Source organism: Clarias gariepinus, chromosome 7 (genome assembly GCF_024256425.1).
Source record: "Clarias gariepinus isolate MV-2021 ecotype Netherlands chromosome 7, CGAR_prim_01v2, whole genome shotgun sequence".
Lineage (NCBI taxonomy): Eukaryota > Metazoa > Chordata > Actinopteri > Siluriformes > Clariidae > Clarias > Clarias gariepinus.
In genome coordinates this window covers 25,506,367-25,531,942 of record NC_071106.1, presented here as the reverse complement: position 1 = coordinate 25,531,942, position 25,576 = coordinate 25,506,367, and the positions used below count along the sequence as shown (strand labels likewise).

Here is a 25,576-nt window from a genome sequence, read left to right as displayed (position 1 = left end):
ATTTATTGTTTCCAAAATGACCTTTTACCTCTGTTTCCAGGTTTAATACAGTACTGCTTACAGTAATTCATATTACAAAACTAAAACCTTGTGGTAATAAGAACATTTGGGAAATGGAGTGGACATCTACAGTTTAGTTAACACTAGCCAACAGCACTGCTGCCAAAAACTTTTCCCTTCAGCAATGATTTTTGTTACAATTACATTTAAGTTAAATGAGGTACAAAAAGGAAAGATGTGCTTCAGTGTCTTCCCTCTTCATTTACCCAGGGCTTTGTCCAGGTTGGTCTTGATTGCATCTAGGAAGTCAGTCGTGTTGACATAATGCTCATTAAGCTTGACACTGTAGACAAAAATGGATGGCAAGTTAGAAATGGGCAATTCATCAGACTGATTTCAGCATATTAAAGGAACCTGAAGTTGACACAAACATTAAAAAGATAAAAAATAAAACCTGCATGCCTTTTTGTTTCTAAAAGGTTTTAGTAAGCTAAAATGCAGGTGGTTATAACCACCTGCATTTGTATTAGTTTAAATGTTATGGTAGATCACATAATACAAAATGCCTTGGTAAGAATAAAAACAACAAAGAAAGCAATGCAGTTTTACAAACTTTTATGAACTAGCAATTAAGACAGATAAATTACTTAGCGAGTCCATGAATGCAGCCAGCGAGATCCTTTGTCATGACCCCACTCTCCACAGTGTCCACACACACTCGTTCCAGAGTCTGAGAAAACCTGGGGATAGTATGGCGTTTAGAGAATTTATATTGGTGTCAAAACTGCTTGTAGAATTGATAATGGATCATGCCTAAATTTGACCCATTATCCAAAATTTTATTTTAGCCATTTTTAGACATTCAATACATTTTTAATAATATGCTGCCAAAAATGCTTTCCCAAACAAGAACGATCTATGTCTGAACGATCATAGATTTTTGATATCTGAGACTGTGGCAAATTTCTGTCAAAAACTTTAGTCGCTATCTTGCAGTGAGGCTCTGATGGTCCAGTCTTGCACAATTCCATGGAAAAAAAATAAAAATAAACACTTTAATGGGCCTGAACACAATCCTTTAATTCTCAGTGCAAAGCAGACAAACCATACTTATCTGCTTCTTCTAAACCATGCTGGTCCCTTTTTGTCTTTTTATTTAATTGCTAAAAGCAACTTTGGTTTTTCTTTGAGATATTTCATTTACATAGAACTTAAACGTACAGTGTTAGCACTTGCATTGGACCCAGGCTTACTGATGCTTACACAATGCTATAGGACCCACCATAGAGATAGTCTCATCCTTGATTTACATTTGAATTACATATAGAAAATGTGGTCAAACAAAGACTGAAGCTCTCTCATATTACCTCGTCTTATTTACAATGCGTCTTAAGGTGTTCACACTACGGACTCCTGTGTCAAAGAAAGTCGAGACAGTTTACTTAGTGAATACACTATATAAGGAAACATTCGGTATTATATGTAATTTCATTTATTCCAATGTGTATGCTGATGTATTTTTGTTAAAAATGTATATTTTATCAGGCAGTACTAGTCTGGCATTTCTAGTTTCCAGTGTGGCAACAAAGTTGCTTTTTGATCCTTCAGGCGCTGAACAAAAGGGAAGATCAATATCGTTCTACGCTTTTTGTTGGTGTGCGGCATTTTGCGATGATCCCTAAATCATTGTTGTGCTGTAGAGAATAATGGTGTTTATGCTTTTAAACATGTACAATTTAAGGCGGTTGTAGGTTAAAGACAATGTAGAGAGGAAATACATGTGGATATCTTATTTGCGGGTTTATATACGCAGCTATTGAATTCGGAGATGGATATATTTTTTACATGGACCACAAAAAAGCAGGCGATTCAGCACTATCAGCCTAATCAACCAAAAAGCCAGCCGAAAGGAAAATTTGATGAAACCTATGTTGCGCTTGGATTCACGGTGGGGGTGGTGGGGGCAGAGGAGAGACCCGTGTGTGTTTTGTGTCTTAAACCGCTGGCAGCAGACAGCAAGAGACCCAACAAAGTAGGAAGACACTTGGAGACAACACACCCCAGTCACGTTAATAAGCCACTCGACTTCTTTGAAAGAAAGCTCTAGATAAGTGACAAAGTAAGCCTGTTATAACAATTGCACGTGTATTTTATCTGTTTTGAACTTGGTGTTATTTGATCTTATTGGTTCAGAAATTGATATTTCAAAAAATAGTAGACTTGGCAGATTTCGTTATCATTTTGTTGACAAGTGGGGCTTGAAAATTTGCCCACCCCCCTTAAGTGGGGAATGACAAAAAATGTTTTGACATTTGAACCACTGCCTTACAAGAAGATCACAGCACTTTAATCATATCCACAATGATTAAAGTGTATAAAGCACTATAGGGTCCTTACCTATCTCCTTTAATAATTATGAACAAGAGCATACCCAAAGATCTCTATTTTACATTTCTCTCTTCTACCTTTTAGTTCTTTCGCTCTCACTCTCTCTCTTTCTCTAGCTACACATGCTAAGCCCAAGTGACCAGAGGTTGCACCATCCCACTTTTACCCAGATTAGGATACATTTAGGCATTTGGCAGACGCTCTTATCCAGAGCGACTTACATTTTTATCTCATTACACATCTGAGCAGTTGAGGGTTAAGGGCCTTGCTCAAGGGCCCAACAGTGGCAACTTGGTGGTTGTGGGGTTTGAACCTGGGATCTTCTGAAACGTAGTCCAATGCCTAAACCACTGAGCTACCCCTGGCCCCAGGATAGGTTTCCTTTTGTGTCTAGTCCTCTCAAGTTTTCCCCTCATGTTATCTCGTGGAGCTTTTCCATGCCACTGTTGTTGTGGCTTGGTCAATAGGGATTAATTTATAAAATTAAAAAAGTCAAAGCTTAGTTGCTTTAGTTTTTCAACTAACACTCCTATGTGTTTGCAAAAGCGACTGTTGTGACTAAATCATCTGAATCACTTTTCATTAAAATATAACTTACTACTTTTATTTACTGTGTGTTTTTTTCACTATAACAATTACTATTTTGGAAAAGTGTGCCAGCAAGAATTGTAGAATTTCTTATCTTAAACAAAAATTTATGAATGCTAGCTCATCATACCTGTATGTGCCCTCTCTCAATATAAGGCTATTTTTTTGACAAATGTGACTGCAATCTTGCTATGCTAGTTTATATATTTTAAACTCTGCTTTATAAAAACTAATAATAATCTTAAATTTATATTGCACCATAAACCCCCTCATATTGCATAAAACAAAGTTTTAATAAGTTTTTCAAATCAGTGTTATTTAAGCCTATTTTACCCTTATAAGACTACCTGCAAGGTGTCAGGTCAACACACCATTGCTGAATAATAAAGCATCCTTTAAAGAAAAGACCAAATCATTCATGGAATTGAATGCTGTCTGACTAGCTGACAATTCCATTTTCTGCACACCTTAATAAACATGGGCAAGCAAGATCAACAAGCTAAAAATGACTAACACAGCTCAAGGACAATTACTATATAAAAGTCTTTAGGTGTAACAAAAACCCTTATAACATTTCATTTTGACCCAGAATTAAGTTTTCAATGCATAAAATTAGACAAATATGTTACATTTATGAGAATAAGCAGGTCAGCACTAAAAGTAAAAAGCAGCAAAAACAGTAATACGTTATAGGGATTAATACACCTCTTGGTGTCCTGATTTAGCAGAATAAGCCCTTTAATTAATCTGTATAAATCTGATCATTATTATGATATGCATTTTTACTATGTTTATTTGATAATGAATTGAGAAAATGGCTAGTCTACATGAAACCAATGGACCAAGTCCGTTGGTCCACTGGGGATGGGATCCCCAATACAAAAGCTCTGGGACACCATTCCATTGTGACCTTTAATCAAAGGTTTTATCAGGCTCCATTTTACACACTGGGAGTACTCTGATATCAAAAGATCATGGAAATGGAGCTTGTATGATATTTTTGAAATTACAATTATATATTGCTCTGAACCCAGGTTTACCAAAGAGTGGTCAGCAGACTCCCTCTAGGGGGTGCACAAGGCAAAGCACTGTAAGGCTAGACTACTGGGCCAGAGCAACACTATCAAAACAAAAACAAAAAATCTGCAGCACTCCTGGCATGTTCCTTGTAATCAGTGGTCAAATTATGACGTATACACATTTTCTCACACATTTAATACTTCTTTCCATAATTTTTTTTTTTGATTCTGTAAAGCTGCTTTGTGACAATGACTATTGTTAAAAGTGCTATATAAATAAAATGAAATTGAACAAACTACCAAAAGTGGCCCAAGGACATAAAAACTGAACAGGCAACAGGGTTATATGCAGTCAAGGCTCACTGATGAACGTGGGGAGTAAAAGCCAGCCTGTGTAGTCCGATCCAAAATAAGAGCTACTGGAGCTCTAAATGTCATTAATGCTGGCTCCAATAGACAGAGATCAATACACACAGTACATGACTGTTTTGGTGGCAAAAGAAAGACATCCTCAATATTAGGCGCATGGTCGTACTTAAATAGACCGCAAATATTTAAAAATTCGCTGTGATCATTTTCTCATTTACTCATGTGACAGGCCAGATGCAAATGCTTTTTTATAAAATAATTCACATGCTATAGTACAAGAAGTCCTGTTATTTTTAATCTCACTTTAGACTCCAAGCTCTCATTTGAATCTAAGTAAAAAAAGGATTTTACCCCAAAAACATTGCTAAACTTCATTCCCTCTGCACTTACAGTACTTACTTTACACTTTCAATGCTGTACAAACTTATAATCAATTGTATGAACAAGTTGCAGAATTACATTTTCAGCTAGCAGAGTTTCTAACATCACCAGAATATGAGAATGCATCACATTACCCTTGAAAAGTTACACCTGCTACATTCAAAACAATTTTGGTTTACACAGCTTAAGTGTTTTAGCCACATATGGCAAATTCAGACAAACAGAGAAAATCTGAAAATACTTTAAAATTGCTAAATCTTCTACACAACAAGACAATTTGCCATATCAGATTTTCAGCAGTTTTATAAGTTCTAAAATAAAGTGTTACACTTCTTAGAAATAGAACATGATAAAAAGTTGCTTCTAGCATTATTGATGTATTGACAAAACAAACCTTGATGACTGAAATTAACCTGGTTATTAGTTACAAATTCCAAAAACTATTCATCAAATCAGAGATCTTCAAATAAATTTTTAGATTAAACAAAGATAACCTGAGTAAAAAGGGGAGTAAACATATACGGATTTTACCACAAAAAAGTGCTTGTTCCAAAAAATAAATTAATACATTCGAGCCCAAGTAAAAGTGATAATGTTTGATAAAAAATATTACATGTTACTCAAAGTTAAATTTTTGCTAATGATGGATAAGATTGTTCCATGCGTTTAACCTTTTACCTAAGCCAAATTGACTGTATATTGGAAAATACCAATCCACATAGCCAAGATGAATACAAGATTAAAATAAAATTATTTATAATCTTACTTGATCAAATCTGGGTTTCCATCAAGCTTGCCTCTGTGTTCCAGTCCTCTGGTCCAGGCAAAAATGCTCGCGATAGGATTGGTGCTGGTTGGTCTTCCCTAACAATAAATGAACACACCAAAAAAATATCTATGTTGTATAAATGTGGTACCATGTCATTTTCTAAGATGCACAGACTGTCTAAAAAAATAAAGTTATGAGAATCTGAAAATATTCAGTATATTAAAATAAGATGATATAAATAATCCTGCTGCCACTACAAGATGCAATTGTCTGCATTTACTAGCCTAGCATTCTTAAATGTTATCTTACCTGAAGAGTTCACAATTAACTTTTAGTTCTTTTACGGCTTAAATAAATTTTCAACTCACTACTATCCAAAAACAAAAAAACTTATTACTCACATTGATAAATATTTACAATAACAGTTTAATATAATCGAATATTAAAATCAAGAGCAAAAAAATATTAACATTTTATAATTACACACTTTAACAGTTATCTACGCCACTTTTAAAACTTGAATTGAATTATGGCAGCAATGTGTATGTTCCCTCTAAAGAAATCAGTGGTCACATCATCAGTGATGCAATCATGTGACTGTGATTTTTTTTTTTTTTTGTGCATATATTTTTTCCATGTTGCATTGTGCTAACATTTTGGGCCCCTCTGTATAATTATAAAAAAAAAAAAAATAATATATATATATATATATATATATATATATATATACACACACACACACACACACACACACATACCTTTTGCAACAATGTTAAAAATAAACAACAGTATACAATAAAAAGCAATGGCTGAGGCGAGAGGGGGAAAAAAAAAACACATTAGCAGACAAAAACAGCACAATGGTTTAGAAAGTGATGCAGCAGAGGATGGAGGCTGGACTAACCTTCTGATGCTCACGGTAATGCCTAGTGACTGTGCCATGGGCAGCTTCGGCCTCAATGGTCTTTCCGTCAGGACAGACGAGAACAGAGGTCATCAATCCCAGGGAGCCAAAGCCTGGGGACATTGTAGTTTTAGCAAGCACCGTTGCAAATATGGAAAAATGCTAAAATTGAATTGAATTGAAGCACATGGCATTTAACTTGATTTAAAACCCAAAAAAGATCTTTAGGCTCCATTTTTCGAACCATTTAATAAATGGTTTTAACTGTGCTTAAAAGCATTTTTATTGTTCCTTTTTTTTTTTTTTTAAATATATATTAATTACCTGATTTGTGAAGGTCAATGCCAAATTACTATTGTGTTCATTTATGATTTATCTGTGTTGATCTGTGATTAATCCTATTCTAATGGATCCCAAACAGATTATACAAATCAGGGGAAATTCCTATTTGTCCACCGGGAACAGAGGACAAGCTTAGGACTTTTAAGACCCATGCTATTAAAATTGAACAATAAAAATAAATACATGATTATTATTTAAAAACGGCTCCAATAAAGAATGAATATTTTGTTGCAATGGTTTAAGGAGCGTTATATCATGTTCTGCTGTAAACTGAGTACATCATAAAACTTGCCTTGTGCCAAAATGTCTGACTGGACATCTCCATCATAGTTCTTGCAAGCCCAAACAAAAGCACCAGTGGACTTTAACACCTGCGCCACCATGTCATCAATAAGCCTGTGCTCATACCAGATCTTCAGCTTGTCAAACTCGGGCTTATAATTCCTGTTGACATGTTAATAAATAGCTGAATACACTGCTTTAGCTGCAAATGACTACTTAACAACATGTCCTGTCAGTGGTGGTAAACATCACCTGGATATCTCTGGGTCTGGAAGAATTGCACGTGGCCCAACTGATCGATTGACAAAAATACAGTCAGGTCTATGAATATAGGTTTTGTTTTTGTTTGTTTTTTATGGGGAGGATATTTGGTCACTGTACACCACACTGAAATTAAAAATAATTTCTTAAGATGCAAGTGACGTGAACACATTCAGCTTTAAGTCAATGGGTTTAAAAAAATAATAAAAATCACAAACGCACACATGCACATACGTGTGCGCACACAAATACATACTGTACGTACATAGTTCTGCCAGTTTTCTAGTCTGGAGCATTTAGGTGTGTTAATATATTGTCATGGGGGAAGAGACAAATTGTCTTTAAAATGCAAATGTTGCTATATCAATCTGAAAATGGTTATAAGACCATTTCTAAACAATTTGGATTTCAATGATCCACAGTGAGAAAGATTAAAAGACAAGACAATTACCAATTTTTACCAGGAGTGGACATTCACCTCAAGATCAGACCATGCAATGCAGGGAAAAAAACTTAAGAGCTTCATCACAGACCCTACAGGCCATATTGAGCATGCTTAGTGTTAAATTTCATAATAGGACTGTTAGAAGAGGACAACTATGAATAACTATGGTTTGTTTGGAAGGATGCCAGAAGAAGCCTCTTCTGTCTAAAAAGACCATGGAAGCACAACTGAGGTTTACAAGACATCTAGACATCTGGAAAACTGTCCTATGGACAAATAAGACAACGGTATTCCACTGTTGGCCATGTTTGGATCCAATCCCTTCCCAGAGAGGCAAACTTGGCTTGGCTAACACCAATGTCGAAGTGACACGTGGTCACGAAGTCCTTTGACTTCCAAGAAACGATGACTAATGACTAATCTTGGCCCACCTTAAACAAAAATGAAAAAAAAGGATAGCTATTGGACCCCTGCAGTTTGCTTATGGGGCAAACAGGTTAGTGGGCAATGCAGTCAACATGGGGCTGCAGAATATGACAGCCAGGAAACAGCAGGTAGGGCTGGGCAGAGTCAAGCACTCAGTATACAAACAGTCAGCACTGGTGCTTACCAGTGATATGTCCTCTCCCCACTGCTCTTATCCTTTTACACTAATGACTGCACATCCAAGGACCCCGCTGTTAAATGCCTGAAGTTTGCAGATGACAATACAGTCACTGGACTCATCAAAAATGGCAAGTCTGCATATGAGCAGGAAGTTGAGCAGCTGGTGCTCTGGTGCATTCAGAACAACCTGGTGCTGAACACACTTAAAGATGAGAAGATGACAGTGGACACTGGGAGACAAACCACATACTGTACACTTGACAATTTCAATTTAATAAACAAGCAAGGTCTTGACATACTAGTAATATACATGCACTTTGTCTGCCAAGCGTCACATGATCACAACTGAGCCAATTCTCTCTGTATTCTCTCTCGCGCTATGGGATTTTGAGTAATTGTCTCAAATTGTTCGTATAGTCAACATCCGCGCGCACGCGCGCGTACTGTTTACTATAACATTTTAACCATGCATATGTGCGCGCAAAAGACTAAATTTGGAATGTGATTTTTTAATTTTTTTAAATGCAGTTTTGATGGTCAGGTGGTAGGGTCTCAGCAAGACAATTCAAAATATATTGATGAATTTATGACTACTGTATTTAGAGTATATACAACAATAGACAGTTTCTTGAATACGTCGATGGTGATGTTTGTTTGTTTGGATTTGGATTTATTGCCATATCAGCTTCTCAAGCTATTTCATGGCAAGATTCACATCAAATATTAAACTGATTTATTATGTTTTGAAAATGTAAGCGATAAAGAGAATAGTGAGAAAGTTAAAAGGATATAATAATAATAAATCACATAATTAGCATGGTCTTGGTCAGAATAACAAGGTTTTACATTTGGTTCTTTTTGTGTACTTTTGACAGAAATTGTAAGAGTTTTTTTGGTTTTGCCTTGCAGAACATGTTTTTTTTTTTTTTTTTTGTTCCGGTAGAAATAGTTTTCTTATGGTGGTAAAACTTGGGCAGTCCAAAAGTATGTGTTTTATGGTTAGGATAGTTCTGCCTAGTTTATGGTTAGGATAGCGCTGACTGTCGATGGTGAAACAAAGGAGCAAAGGAAGGTATCCAGGTGATATCAACCTTCCCTCATGAATTCAAAGGAATTAGTTACATACACAATTAGCAATTTCAACGCATTATTAAAACATTTATGACACACAGACCTTGTAATACAAAAAAAAACCAACGTGACATCCATTATATAGCCAAAAGGTTGTGGAAAAATGACAATCACCCTCTCATGTGACCTTCCCTAACTGTGCAACTAACTGAGGTAGTAAAATTTACCTTGACTAAGTTTAATTCATGTTGTCTAAATCTTTTCTAGCATGACAATGTCCATGTAAACAAAGTGAGGCATATTAAGACATTGTTTGGTAAGGCTTACACTAGCATCCAACCTTATAACTGATCTTGAGGCTATACAAGCCACAGCCATGCTTTAAAGCCTAGCGGAAAGCCTTATAGCAACAATTTCCCCATTAAATGTACATAATTCTGGAATTGGCTGTTCAAAAAGCACACAAGTGTGTGGCAGATGTCCACTTTTTTTGGCCACATAAAGATCTTTAACTTTCTGAAGTAAAAAAAATAGCTCACTTTTCAAAGATGTCCTGGAAGATGTCCTTGAAGCGGCCATCATACGCTTTCAAGATCGTATTCTTGGTGCTCATGTAGAGTGGCCATTTTTTCTGGATTGCATACTGAAAGCAGCTGTGAGCAAAGCCAGTGATGGACTTGTGGAGAGAAAATTATCATATAAATATTTTACATATGGGCCCCTTAAACAAGTTTTAAAAAAATCCAGGCAAAATATTATCTAAATATTTATTAGCAACTTCACCTCACTTGCATGAGCTAGAGGTTTGAGCCAGGTACTGTAGTGACTTCATTTGGGGTTTACAGTTAGCCATGTTTAGTTGTTTGTTTTATATTTAAGTGTGTGATAATGTGTGGTAATGACCTGTAGTCTATAAAAAACAATCACTATCACAATTTAGCATTTTTATCCAGATAAAATGATCAATCACTGAAATGAAAGAATTGGAATTTCTTCACACACAAGACACAAAACAATGTTAAAGGTGGGAGAACATGAATTGAACATGAATTTGTCCCTCGAATGTGATGTTTCTACTTAAAAAATAAATGAATAAATAAATAAATAAATAAATAAATAAATAAATAAAACAATGCTTACACATTTAGGCTACTATATTGAAAATAATTAGCAAACTACATCTTAAAAATTGTGCTTTTCACAGCCAGAACCTTAAAGGAGCTTATTAATATGCACGAGTTCATACCAGGTGTCTGATCAGGCAAATAAATAAATAAATAAATACAGTAAAACCTTGGATTGCAAGTAACTAAGTCTGCATGTTTTTTGAAGTAAAAGCAAAATATGGTCTCCCATGCTTAGTCTCAGTGCACATGCGTCACTGCACTGTATATTCAACATCTGTGTCCACGTGTACTGTTTATTAAAGCATTGTGACCATGTGTGTGCATGCGTAAAGCATTTTCTTTTCTATTTTGTGTCCAAGTGTAATGACTGATTGCACAAAAAGATTATATATTTTTGATTAAACATTCCAGTGACCTGATAAAGAGCATTGATTCCAATAGTATGTGTGAAAGTCATCCTACACAAATTCACTTTGATAAATGAGTGTTTTGGGTTACAAGCAGGTTTCCTAAACAAATTATGCTTGCAATCCAAAGTTTAGCTGTAAATGCAACTTCTTTACCCATTTTTCCTAATTTGAAAATAGATATTCAATATCCTATAGCCAATGCCTTGCTAAATGTGTCATCTAATCAAAGGTTGAGTTGCAGACTTTCAAATAATAGGAAGCTGTGTTTTTGACTGTATGGAAGCTCAGGACTCAAACACACTGCAATGTTGGCTTAAAATGTTCCTTAAACCATTTAAAACCATCCAAACAGTTGGTCTAAAAAGTTTTCATTGATCCACATTAACCAAGAGTCACATGAAAAAGAGAATAAAATAATACAAGATGCTAGTGGCAGGTTTAAAAAAAAGGATTTAATTCAAATTGAATTAATTGAAATATTTTAACCTAACGGTCATATGCGGTCTTCCTTACGGTCTTATTACACACAAAATTCAAAGCTGCTTCTCTACTTAGTCCCTTCAACATCAACATTGTTTTAACTCTTCTTTGTCTGTTAAGATCCTGTAAAGTGATCTTGTACACAACCCTTTGATTCACCGTGTATCTACTTAATTCGTGTTCATTTATTTTTAATTGCCCCCTTAAAATAAACAGGAAAATATCTAAACTTATCCAGCCATGTTCGATTCCCTGTCATCATGTTAGGGCACTCCCATGTCAGCGACAGCTAACATCCAGAGAGGGTGTAGGCAACACGTGCTCCCACCAACATATGTGAAGCTGCCAACCACGTATTGTGTCACTCACTCAATCGTTTGGGGGGGGAGTAATAAATTAATAAATCTTGATTTATACATACATACATACATGCAATCTCATTTCTAAATGATGCAGATTTACTTGAATGTTTTTTTCCTGCATTCACATTTTTACTTACTTGACAACAACCCCAGATTGATGCATCAGTCACACTCATTGGTCACACTTGTGTAAAAAACGAAAACACTATTAATGTTAATAATATATTAGTAATTAATTACTATTAATTCACCAATCAGGCCAGAGATTAGTCACTTCTCTTGTTTCTTCTTATTATTTATGGTGTTTCGCCATCACTCACATGACGTGTAACAAGGAGGCAGACATGAACAAGCTTGGTGGAGTTGGAGTAGTATTTCATTATTTTTTCTGTCCAAAACATAAACTTTGCTCACTTAAACTCTCATTCTTGCCCTCTTAATTTATACCAGTATTATTTTCTAGGGATGCACCGAAATGAAAATTCTGGGCCGAAAACGAAACCGAAATTTTTGGATGCACTTGGCCGAAAACCGATACCGAAACCGAAAATGGCTTCATTAAAAAAACATGTTTAAAATATTTTCTTTTTGTTTGTATTAAAAAAATGTTGCATATTGCAACTTTGCTGTCCTCATCTGAAACTTTGAAGTGCTTCCAAACCGCCGACATACTCCGTGTTTGATGCGTAATGACAGCGCGAACGAGACGGGAGGATGGGAGAGGCGTGGCGACAATTTCGGCTTTTATTTTCGGCGCTTTCTTACGTTTCGGCCGAAACCGATAATGCTATTTCGGCCGAAAATTTTCGGTGGCCGAAATTTCGGTGCATCCCTATTATTTTCATAAGCAGAAAGTAAATCCCTCACAGATGCACATACGCGCAATTGCACAAAAATATATTACTGTCTGAATTTAGACAGGCATGTGAAAAATTCTAACTGGGATATAACTTACTGTATTAGTTAATTAAATCGGATGCTTCCATGCTAGCTGTTACACAGTCTCTGAAAACAGATCAAGAGTTTTGTCAGAGTCTATCATTATTAAAAATATTACAATAACATGAACACCTGGTATGATATCACTGCACATGGTAAGTTTCCCTCAAGGGGGTGCTTAATTGCAGCCAATCTTTATGGAAAATGGGCACTTTTGGCCTCTGGATCCAACATGTGCATTAAAATTTTTCCTTTTTGTATTTTTAAACAAATTAATTATGGGTAAATTAAAAAAAAAAATTAATCCTCCCAACTTTAAGAAGTATTGTGCCTAAACCTTAGAAGCACTACTCCTGAGCATAAAATGAGAGATCAACAGTAACAAAAAGAACCTAAAAAGCAACACAAAATAAATTAGGCATTCTAATTGGTCCTTCCTAAACCTATTTATTTTCAAAGGGTGTTCCCTACAGCCTATCATATGTCTCCTACAATTTCAACCAAATTTACATGACCGTAAATTTGAGTTGATAATTGGATCTGCGCAATATTGCATTACATCTGCTCAGCGTGCATGTGGACTGCTTAATTGCGGTTAAGCGATCAGCTTAAGACAAAAAAAAAAAAAAAAAAAAAAACTGCACCAAAGCCAAAAAAAAAAAGAAAAAAACTGCTTGCAACCTCCTTAGACCATAGCAACTTATGTTATAAGTAACTACTGTGAACCATTTAGTAGAAATTGCAAAGTATAAAGGCACACACAGTACCAGTCAAAAGTTTGCACAAGTTTAGACAAATTTATTTTCTACATTCTAGAGCAATACTAGAGTTTTTTTTTTATTTATTACATTTTATTTATATTGCACTTTTAACAACGATCATTGCCACAAAGGAGCTTTAATGGAGCAACAACAGGAAATAATACTACAGAGTTTCTTAGTAAAAAAATCACCATCTACACTTTTTTAGGTTGAATTTAGCAAATTATTTAACACTTTAGCTTCTCTTTACATTTGAACAGTTTTGTAATGTAAAGGATTATCACACAGTTGAGCCTGTATGCTCAGACAATGGATCTTACTGTATGCAGACAGTGAAGTGTTTTTGACTGTGTAGAGTTTGAGGATGCTCACACTCCTGTTAGTGCTGTTAGCTTCAAGAGTGTAAAAGCTGCACAGCTAAAATCTCAATGTGGCAGATATTTTCCGGAAGAGTGGCCGTTTTTACTTTTTGGTGGCCAGGTTGACATTAACTCACTTGAGGTTTAACTCACTCAATAAGTGCATAGAGTTATTAGCAAGTTATGATATTCTTTTTTGTTTAACTCTTCCTGGTCTTGACAAGGGGATTTTCCAAAATCCATTTTTAGGACTTTCAAGACCATACAAACCTTGCCACATTATCAATTGTCAAATCTAAACCAGACATCTAGCACAGTCCTGGAGAACTGTACAGCTTTGAATTAATACATACAGCATTAACTAATTAAGTAACAAGTCAGTTGTTACTTTAAGAAATAAAGATCAGCTGTTCTGGAATAGGGTTTATCAGGGCAGTATTTAAGTGCTTTATATTCTTTAGCATGCTCAGTAAAACCTCCCCTCTGTTTTACTTATAAAAACAGTAATGATTATTTTTAAGCATTGTTTCCACACCAAATATTGACTGTTTATTTTTTTACTTCAGTTTCCTTTCCAAAGAAATGTTTTAAAAAGCATCTTTTTTATGGCTTTTTGTTCCCAAGATGTTTGCACCGCACTGTAATGTCTATGCAAGCATTTAATATGCAGGGTAGGCTAATTAGTGTGTTCATAATACCTGCAGTGTGCGCAACTACGTGTGCTTGTGCCATGTGATGAATTGGTACCCTGTCCTGTACATCCTGTCAGGTTGTACCCTGCCATGTGCCCTTAATTCCCTGAAATAGCTCCAGGCTTCCCGCAATCCTGCCATAGTATAATTGGTATACAGAATAAGTGAGTGATTTTATTACCCCATGTGATTCTTGGCCATTGTAAAGAAGCTAAAAAACTGTGCTTCTCTGTTTCTCATTGCCAAGGCATGCAGATTGATCAAAATAAAAAAATTAATTAAGACACACAGAACATCCAACACTGTTAAACACTGCTTGGCCAAAATAATAATGATAATAAATAAATAAATAAACAAACAAATAATCACACAAACTAATACCATGTCATAACATTTATCCCTATCCAGAATTGCAGTGATTTCTCTCCAAGATCGTGTATTGATGATGGGAGATACAAACCACTGCGTATAGTCTTCTCCAGCTCACCCTAGAGACTCTCAATAGGGTTAAGGAGGGCGCCAATCCAAGTGTAAAAATGATGGCTCAAAATTTGAGCCCAATACATCCTGGCATTGTCATCTTGGAATATGCCCGTGCCAACAGGAAAGAAAATAAAATATATCCATTGATGGAAAAATCTGGGCCCAGTTTCCCGATAACGCACACTCTTAGCGTTAATATAATATATCTTACGTAAAGTGATTACTTTTCCAAGTGTGTTTCGCGAACTTTTCCCTAGGAGTCTTCTTAAGTCGCTGCCTCTTGTTTAATATATTAAATATTAAACAAAATAATTAAATATGTTTAATACCCCTATCTCACCTACAAGGTTTCGCTTGGTGGCCGCAAGTACGGTTCGTCATGATTCAGCGCGAGTTTTGGTGCCGTGATTACGTTTCCATCTTACCACGCAAAAACATTTCCGCATGTTAAACATGCGGAAGCTCGCAGACCTTGCAGATCTTCGCGGAACATTGGGCTGTCACTCGAGGCGGCTCTTGGTGCCCAACACCCCGCATACATCGCATCTCACCTATGCGGTTTGACTCAGGGTGAGATGCGATGTAAGACACTGTAAGCTGCCGCAATTGCCCGCTAACGTTCCGCGAAGTTCTGCAAGATCCGCAAACTTCCACCAAAAAAAATTAAACATGTTTAGCGTCTTGAGCTGAAACATAGTAAACATGTTTAATTTTTACGCGGAAAGATGGAAACCTAATCACAGCGCAAAAACTCATTTTCGCAGTGAATCATGATGAACCACCGTGCGAAACCACGTAGGTGAGATAGGGGTATAACACCGCATCTCACAGCGAGTCAAACCGCATAGGTGAGTCAAATCGCATAGGTGAGAGGTGTATTACGCATTACAATTACTCAGAAAAATTAATGGATGCGGGGTTTAAAACTCAAGTTTATTTTCTCATTTAACTAAATCAAATTTCATCATAAAATAAAACGTCCATCCAGTCATGAATGATCAATGAATCATATTTTAAACAAAAAGCAGCAAGCAGCAAGCAGCTGGACATCGGGATGTGGAGCGCAAGTACGGCCCGTTGGCCTGGCAAGTGCAGGTCTGAGCAGGTCAAGAAGCTCCATAATCTGTTGCCTTGGATGGCGAAACCTTTTTTTTTTTTTTTTTTTTATAGCCACGTCAGGCAAAATATGAAAAGGGCTGAAGTTTTGCCTAAAGGAAAAATGTACATGAATCACACGACTCGCGGACGGCGCTGTCTTCAGTTTAGCACAACAACACGCTGTATTGCTGCCAAATTGTTCGCCACCTGTTTAATATTAAAAGTGATTGACTTTTAATTAGCCTATTTCATAATGTGACTTATGCATTAAAATTGTCACTCTATTAGTTCTGATATCAAATAAAATAAAATTCTTAAACGGGCCTACAGCATATTCCATCATTAATATGACTTTAATAACGTGCCATAATGTGCTTGCAAACACCGCTGATTTATAAAGACTGCTGCTTAGTAGCGGCAACTAGCGTCTTGAGCTGAAACTACGCTAAGAGTGAGTTAAGGTTGGTCCAGACCAACCTTACGAACATGTGACTTACCCAAGAGATACTTAAAATACGAATGTTTCGTGAAATGTGCCATAACGTTAAGAGAGGTTACAAGTACAACTTAAAAACTACTTAGCAATAAGAACCTTTCGAGAAATGGGGCCCTGGTCATTCAATATATTCAGGTAGTCACAGCTGACCTCACTTTTTGGGCAGATACCATTGCTCAACCTAGACCTGGTCAAATAAATCAACCCCAGATCATAATCACTGCCCTAAAAGCTTGTATGTTAGGCACTAGGCATGATCGGTGCATCACTTCATCTTGGGGCACAAGTTGGGGTTAAATAACTTGTTGCCAGCTAAAACAAAATCACTGCAGTAATTATCCAGTGTGTAATTATCGGTATGCGTTTATGCCTCTTACGACCTATTCAAGCAAAACAGCCTTCAGTGTAAAAGATAATGACAGATAAAGTGCCTTTAATGAGAACTTGCAGTAAAACTCTACTGTAAAACTACTTAATTGTGTGTATATACACTTTTAGCCTTTCTATTTAGAAATACTGTTTTTATTATTTTTAATTATAATTATATTGTAGAAATACAAGTTGCCATGCTTTAAGGAGGCCTTTTGCCATTTTTAATGTTATTACAGCCAAGCATGTAAAAGCTGCACCTTTGAAATTTCTGCATGGCTAGATTAACCATGCATAAAGGAAGAGCTGCAAACTTGACCGGAATGTAGCAGTCGACATTCACACTGAACAGTTGTAAACCAACATTCCGCTACAAAAATATGCTTGAATTCACGTTAACGAAATTGTAGGAGACATGCGAAAGGCTGCAGGGACCTCCCTTTTGAAAATAAGGCATTTGTGAATCAAAAAACAAAAACAAAAGATTTAAAAATAAAAACATCCATGCACAAATGGAGAGATGTTCACAAATGGTAAGCAGTGTGTAAATGCACAAAACATTTGTGACCAAAAAACCCTCACATGTATTACTAAATACATTTTTAAAATTGAGTTAAAAAAAAAATGTATTATGACTTTTATAACTATTATTTATCTTACTCCATAAAAACCAATGACTTTGCTTTCTATAGAATTCTGATCTAAACGAGTAGCTGTTAAAAATTTCCTTTTCAATGAACACAGAGTCTCTAAATTATAAATTAACCAAATGAAAATAAATAACATTTCTCTGACCTCATCAGTATTGTACATGCCCATTCCACAGCCACCACCAGGAAAATCGAACACTTCCCACTCCTGACCTTTACTTCCATCAGCTGGAGTGAACTTGATCACAAATTTGCCTGGTGTATTCACAACAAAGTCCGTAGCTCTGTACTGTAAACAGGTCATATAATTACATAATTACATACAAGATTAAAAAAAGACATCAGTCATCACTTACTAAAAATAAGTACATCTATAATACAAGACCTGGTCACCAAAGGCGTGTCTGCCAATTGTAATAGGCTGAGTCCAACCAGGAACAAGTCTAGGAATGTTCTGGCAGATGATGGGTTCACGAAAAACTGTGCCGCCCAAGATGTTTCTGATTGTTCCATTGGGACTTTTCCACATTTTCTTCAACTTGAACTCTAAGTGACAATATGTATTTTCAGTCTGGTTAGTACACGTGGTAATCAAACCCATAACTGGAAAGCTAAAATAGTAAAACACAAAAACCATATATTTACCTTCAACTCTGGCCTCATCAGGAGTGATAGTTGCACACTTGACGGCAACATTGTACTTCTTAGTTGCTAATGCAGAGTCAATGGTGACCTGGTCATCGGTCTGATCACGGTAGGGAAGGCCCAAGTCATAGTATTTCAGCTCCACATCAACATTAGACAAGATGAGCTGAGAATACCACATGCAAGGAAACACAAGAACACATAAAAAACAGTGGCTTACGGTTAACAAACTCCTTAAATTTTGCATTACCACCAGTAAGCATGAGTAACGCAAAAAATATTTCCCAGCACTTGACCTTAACACCACATTTTCTCAACATCAATACAGTATTAGGTTTTCTAAGCATACAAGTACAAAATACAGAACTTTTTAAAAGCTCAACATTTTATGCACTGAAATCTATAAAAATTCGAATACAGTACTACTACAAGCACCATATTTTACATTTTCTGCAAACCTTCTATACATTCTTCCAAGCAATAAGGACTTCAATTATCTGCAATACTTAAGTGCTGTCTTGGTACTAGTAGTTATTGTGTTTTTGTCAGCTCACACTGCCCAAGTTTTTATAATAGCAATTTGCATATACTCCAGAATGTTATGAAGATTGATCAGATGAATTGCATAGTCCTTCTTTGCCATGAAAATTAACTTCATCCCAAAAAACCTTTCCACTGCATTTCATTGCTGTCATTAAATGACCTGCTGAGATCATTTCAGTAATCGTCTTGTTAACTCGGTTGAGAATTTTGACGAGCACAAGGCTAGAGATCATTATGTCAGGCTGATTGGGTTAGAATGACATTTTAAAAGGAGGGTGATGCTTGAAATCATTGTTCTTCCATTGCTAACCATGGTGACCTGCAAAGAAACGCATGCAGCCATCATTGCGTTTCATAAAAATGGCTTTACAGGCAAGGATATTGTGTCTAACCTAAATCAACAATTTATAGGATCATCAAGAACCTCAAGGAAAGAGGTTCAATTCTTGTTAAGAAGGCTTCAGGGCGTCCAAGAAAGTCCAGCAAGCGCCAGGATCGTCTCCTAAAGAGGATTCAGCTGCGGGATCGGAGTGCCACCAGTGCAGAGCTTGCTCAGGAATGGCAGCAGGCAGGTGTGAGCGCATCTTCACGCACAGTGAGGCGAAGACTTTTGGAAAATGGCCTGGTATCAAGAAGGGCAGCAAAGAAGCCACTTCTCTTAAAAAAAAAAAAAAAAAAAAAAAAAAAAAAAAAAAACATCATGGACAGATTGATCTTCTGCAGAAAGTATTGTGAATGGACTGCTGAGGACTGGGGCAAAGTCATATTCTTCAACGAAGCCTCTTTCCAATTGTTTGGGGCATCTGGAAAAAGGCTTGTCCGGAGAAGAAAAGGTGAGCGCTACCATCAGTCCTGTGTCATGTCAACAGCAAAGCATCCTGAGACCATTCATGTTTGATGTTGCTTCTCATCCAAGGGAGTGGGCTCACTCACAAATTTTCCCAAAAACACAGCCATGAATAAAGAATGGTACCAAAACACCCTCCAACAGCAACTTTTTCCAACAACAGTTTGGTGAAGAACAATGCATTTTTCAGCACGATGAAGCACCGTGCCATAAGGCAAAAGTGACTAAGTGGCTCGGGGACCAAAACGTTGTAATTTTGGGTCCGGGGCCTGGAAACTCCCCAGATCCTAATCCCATTGAAAACTTGGTCAATCCTCAAGAGGTGGGTGGACAAACAAAAACCCACTAATTCTGACAAACTCCAAGAAGTGATTATAAATGAATGGGTTGCTATCAGTCAGGATTAGGCCCAGAAGTTGATTGAGAGCCCAGTCGAATTGCAGAGGTCCTAAAAAAGGGCCAACACTGCAAATACTTACTCTTTGCATAAATGTCATGTAATTGTCACGTATGAAGTGCTTGTAATTATATTTTAGTACATCACAGAAACAACTGAAACAAAGATCTAAAAGCAGTTTAGCAGCAAACTATGTGAAAATTAATATTTGTGTCATTCTCAAAACTTTTGGCCACGACTGTACAAGTTATCAGAACCCGTTTACCATCTGCCAACTCCCAAAAATGGTCAGTAGTTGGAGTGATCCCAGCTCTAAACCCATAGAGCATAAGTCTTTCAAAACATAAATATTCAATCTTCTTGCAGACAGTGTACTTCACATTTTTTCACATTGCTTAAAACTTTCCCTTTTAATTTTACTTCTGTTTTTGCTCCACATAGGTGACTTTTATTTATTTTTTTTATCTCACAAAATGTTTTCCTTTAAACATGCTCACGTGTATGTTGCAGATAGAAAAATATAATGGTATATCCCTGCAGTTTCCCTTCACAGGCTCCCACTTTTTTTTTTTTTTTTTTACCTTTTCTTTGATGAATTCCCAAATTATCCTAGTCATCTCATCTCCATCCATCTCCACTACTGGCTGGGCCACCTTGATGCGCTTGTCAGCATCTGTTAGAAAAAAAAAATACTATACTGTATTTAAGCAATCAAAGCTAATATTACAATGTCTGTTTATTTATCTTTCAGCTTGCACATTCTGGAGACCCATTTTAAGACCTCAGAGACTTAGGTTAGTTTGGTAAAAAAAAAAAAAAAAATCTAAATAACTGAATAAAAAAATAATAAAAGACAATCTTTAATTACATACATAAAAAGTGATTTTTTATGCAGATTTTTCACCTACATATTGGTACTGTATTATGGCCAGATGTCCAAAAAACCTTTGGTGATATAGTCCATATTAACAAGCTACATTATAGCCTAGTTAACAAGCCTTTCTTAGATGTTGTAGTTTCAAATACCCAAACTTCCAGGCCAAGAAAAAGTCAAACACGAATACTTTGCATTTATTTCGATAAGCTTATGCAATGTCACAACATGTATTTTTACTCATGAGACATAAGATCTTGTATTTACATTAGGAGAGTCGGACCCCTCAAAGCCTTCTCCAGCACAAGATTCTCAATAGAGTTTAAGTCTGGAAACTGTGGTGGCCAGTCCATATGTGAACATTTACGCTTTCACAGTTAGCCTAACATATGCTGCAATTGCAATTTTGAGATATGCCCGTGCCACCAGAAAGAAAAATTAAATGGGAAAAAAAATGGTCATTTAGAATATTAAGGCTAACCCAAATTTTTTGAGCACATAACAGTGCTGAACCTAGACTTATCATAATAATAATAATAATCTTTTCCATGACCACATGATATGTCTGCTGACAGGGTTGCTTAAAGAATGAGAAGCTACTGAATGCATAATAATAACTTATTGCCAGCTGAAGCATATTTAAACTCTGCTCGCAGAATGAAGTGGCAGGTAACGTCTGAGCATCCTCACTTTGCGTCTTACTTGTGTCACACCAATCTGCAATGGCCTCTTTTCTATTACGGTCAAGGAAGCAGTTGTGGCCCCTAAAGGCCAACATAGAGAATGAGGACTAATCAGGCCCACAACCAGAACACTGCCAAAGACTAAATATATTTTCTTTTTTCTCTCACACACACACGCAAATCGTGGCATAGCACATTTCTTGCAGTTAGGAAGACCATCTTGCACTTTAAAATGTGTCAATTTTACTGCTACCAAAATATGAAAATGACACTGTAAAAATTGTTTGAGCAAGTGTTTAGTTTTACTTTACTTCACCCTACTCTTCACATGCGAGTACATAGGGGGAAGGGTTTGTAGATTGAATCTTAGAAATGCGAAATAAAAAAGAAATATGAAAAAAATGGGGTTTTTATCACTGAGGCTAATTAGAAAAAATAATTCAGTTTGCTAGGAAGCATATACAATGAACTGTAGAGACTGACCTTGGAAAAAGGGCATATGATCTAATAAGTCCCAATTACCATGTTACAGAGTGATGGGTGCATCAGGGTATGATGAGAGGCAGATGCACCCATCATGTCTAGTGTCTACGGAGGCAGTGTTATGGTCTGGGGTTGTTTTGGTTGGTCAGATCTAGGCTCAACACCCTTATATGCCCAAAAATTAGGTCATGAATGTCCAGATTTTTCAAATCAATTAATTTTCACATATGGATAGGCAACCACAGAATTCAGACCTTAAACTCATTGAGAATCTTTGGATAGTGCTGGAGAAGACTTTATGCAATGATCTGACTCAGGTCTGTGTGTATTAATCCATTTAATTTTTTACACATTTTGAGCACAGAGAGGCACGGCTTGTTAGCCCCTTGACAAGGGTGAAGGATCATACACATGGCGTAATGGAAACTCACATTCTCTCACTCACTCATACTCTAACACTAATCCCATCGCAGCGTTGGCGGAGGCCTAGGGCCAATCCCACAAAACGCAGGGCACAAGGCAGGGTACATCATAGACAGGGTGCCAATCACTAGGCACAAGCGCACATTTGAAAATACCAATTAGACTCCTCTGCATATGACTGGACTGTGGGAGGAAACTGGAGCATCCAGAGGAAACCCACCAAGCACAGGGAAAAATGTGAACTCTGCACATAGACCTGAAGGTAAATAATTAACACATTAAATAAAAAAATAATAATAATGTACCACATTTTTAGTCTCAACAAACTACCCTACCCATTTACTGGCGATTTTTGATCTCTGAATGTCCCTTAATGCACACTCAACTCATAACATTTTCTTCTGTTGTTGCGTTTATCATTGCATGCATTAGTTTATATACGGTGTAACCTCGCAGACACACGCGCGCACACAGCGCCTGTGTGCACAGACGGAAACACTTATCTGTTGAGATAATTTTTTTACTTTTTTAAAGGTAAAGTTTAATTTACTACAGACTAATTTTTTTTTTACTTCATATTTTGTATTATTTATTTTTATGTATTTATTTTTTTGGGCTGTAGAACGAATAATTTAAGTTTCCATTATTTGATATGGAAAAAATAAAATTTGGTTTACGAGTGTTTTGTAATACGAGCCCGCTTCCGGAACGAATTATGCTCGTAATCCGAAGTTCCACTGTAATTAGGTTAACGTTTCTCTCTCGCACAAACACACACACACACACACAAAAAAAGATATACCACTGTCCAAGCAGAGACAGACATTTACAGTTCTAACTGGGATATACCTTACTGTATTAGTTAATTAAACCTATTGCATTGATTCAGGCTGTTACACAGACTCTAAGAACAGATCGAAAGCTACAAAAAAATATACAAGAAGCATAATAGGATTGAGCAAATAATGTACATACATTCAAAATGTACAGTACAAACTACCTAACCTAACAGCAGCCTGACGTTGGTTAACAGTGCTTCTTCCATCCACTCTTGTGACTGATATCATGCTAGTCACATGTCTGCAAAAGATCAATATAAAATATGGTTGGGATTCATTATTATACTAACTTACAGCACCAAAATAACAGCCAAGGGTTGAGAACACAATACTAATAACTAAATAAAAAGAGACAACTGAGTTATCAGGGTTACATTAAAGTCAACCTGACAACTCAGTTGTACTATGTAACTCCTGTTCCCCTAGTGTGTGCTTATTGCCCTTCACGTGCCCTAGTCAGCCATGGAATTTACAGCTCCAAAGTCAAAAAGGGCTGTGGGAGAAAAATGGTTTATCAAACCCACACTTCCAATAACTGCTCAATAACAATGTTTACCCCACACTAATCCCCATGGACCAACATTGAAACTGGAGAATTACAACTCCGGTGCAACAACATGGGCAGAAATGAGTATTCACAGTTAAAATCATTTTGACAAAACGCAACCAAAACATTTTTTATAATACCACTTTGTACCAAGTGATGTGTAAACTCTAGTGACTAACTAGCAGTTGTGGTCAATTTAATCTATATACTCCTGTATAAGCAAGTGACCTAGCCTGCACCAGCTGCTGTTGTCAACCTAGCTAGGTCAAGCTTATGAGGTATTAGGCAACTTCTAATCTTTTTTTATACCCATTAGGAGCTAGCCTGAAAATTTCGGTGATTTATATAAACAATATGGTAACCGATTTCCTAACACGGGGCACTAAAGCCAACCAGACAGCTGTGCTGTAACGTTACTGCCCAATTTTAAAGGAACTTCATGTGGCCTAGTCAGCCATGTTACCGTATAGTTTCAAAGTTAGGGAGGTGTGAGACTCAACGGTTTCTCACCACTGATTTCCCTACAGTCGTTTAATAACCCGTTATATGGTGTCATTTAAAGCAGTCTTACGCAAATCTATTACGACTCGTGAGTGTATTTAAGACAATAATTGCACATAAAAAAACATAGCTCAAATGTCTTAAAACAGCAGTAATTCCGTAAACCTAAATCACTTATGGAAGCTATAATGGGTAAATTTGAATTAAGATTTTAAAGGGTGGCTTGAAACCAAGGGGTCATACGGCAATAAACCTCATACACTGATACTCCAACGACTGACCTTGACATTCAAATGTGTTGCAAAAACGAAGAACAGAACATGGCTCGAATTAAGGTTTAAATGAGCAGTCTGTATTCATAAAGGCATTCGACTCATGGTTTTTGCAATAGGTTTTTTTTTTATTATTATTACAGTCAAAGAAAACGCTTTTTATTAGCACACTCGATGCAAACAAAGACAAGCTAGCGAGTTAGCCGGCCTCCATTGGCCGCCGATTTCAAGATAGGTAGAGAGAGCCATCGAGGTTTGTAGAATTGTAACAGACGTTAAATGGTAAGGCATTTCTTACAAAACACAGTGAACAGTAACTACGTTTTAACCCATGTAAACTGTTGTACGCATTAGGAAAAACACTTCATAATATGAGAGAAACTGTGGCGCATTTAGCGAGACTTGAAGTGAGTCAAGAACTTAAAATTGGTTTGCCACGTCAAAAGGAAACTGAATTATTCTTTTATGAATAAGTCCAAATACCATTGCTTTAAAACTTACAGTTCCTCTGCTGTAGCGTCTGGCAAGCGTGAGTAGCAAGGACCGCTGGGCTTTTAGATAAAACAGCAGCAGACCTGGTAAGAGAACTGAGGACCTTAAGATAACCTGCCATGTTTAGCTGTTAGACCGCTTTGTTCGACTACTCCGAGCGAAGAGAAGGGCAGAATGAATTACCGCGCACAGTAATGTGACAGTATCCCCAACCCCCCATTGCCCTGAACGGAAGAGGAGGGGCCACGAGTTCGTGGAGCGTCATCACTCAAATAGCGAACCGTCGTAGCCGCTGTCAAAAACCGTCATCATTTGGAATGTAGAAACATATAGTTTCTTAGAAAACCATATATTAACGCTATATAACGTGGGATCAGCA

At 36.7% G+C, this 25,576-nt stretch overlaps 1 protein-coding gene across 1 annotated transcript; it reads right to left on the bottom strand.

Moving 5' to 3' along the window:
• Window position 1: 1 nt before the first annotated feature.
• idh2 (isocitrate dehydrogenase (NADP(+)) 2) lies at window positions 2–25,390 on the bottom strand. The gene is made up of 11 exons (XM_053501173.1): window positions 25,207–25,390; window positions 20,665–20,756; window positions 18,297–18,462; window positions 18,037–18,197; window positions 17,797–17,940; window positions 9,965–10,101; window positions 7,053–7,204; window positions 6,419–6,531; window positions 5,512–5,609; window positions 648–740; window positions 2–343 (listed from the first exon to the last, which is right to left on the bottom strand). Exons 1-11 carry the CDS (start codon window positions 25,316–25,318, stop codon window positions 259–261), a joined length of 1,353 nt encoding a protein of 450 aa, XP_053357148.1. The 5' UTR covers window positions 25,319–25,390; the 3' UTR covers window positions 2–258.
• Window positions 25,391–25,576: the final 186 nt, after the last annotated feature.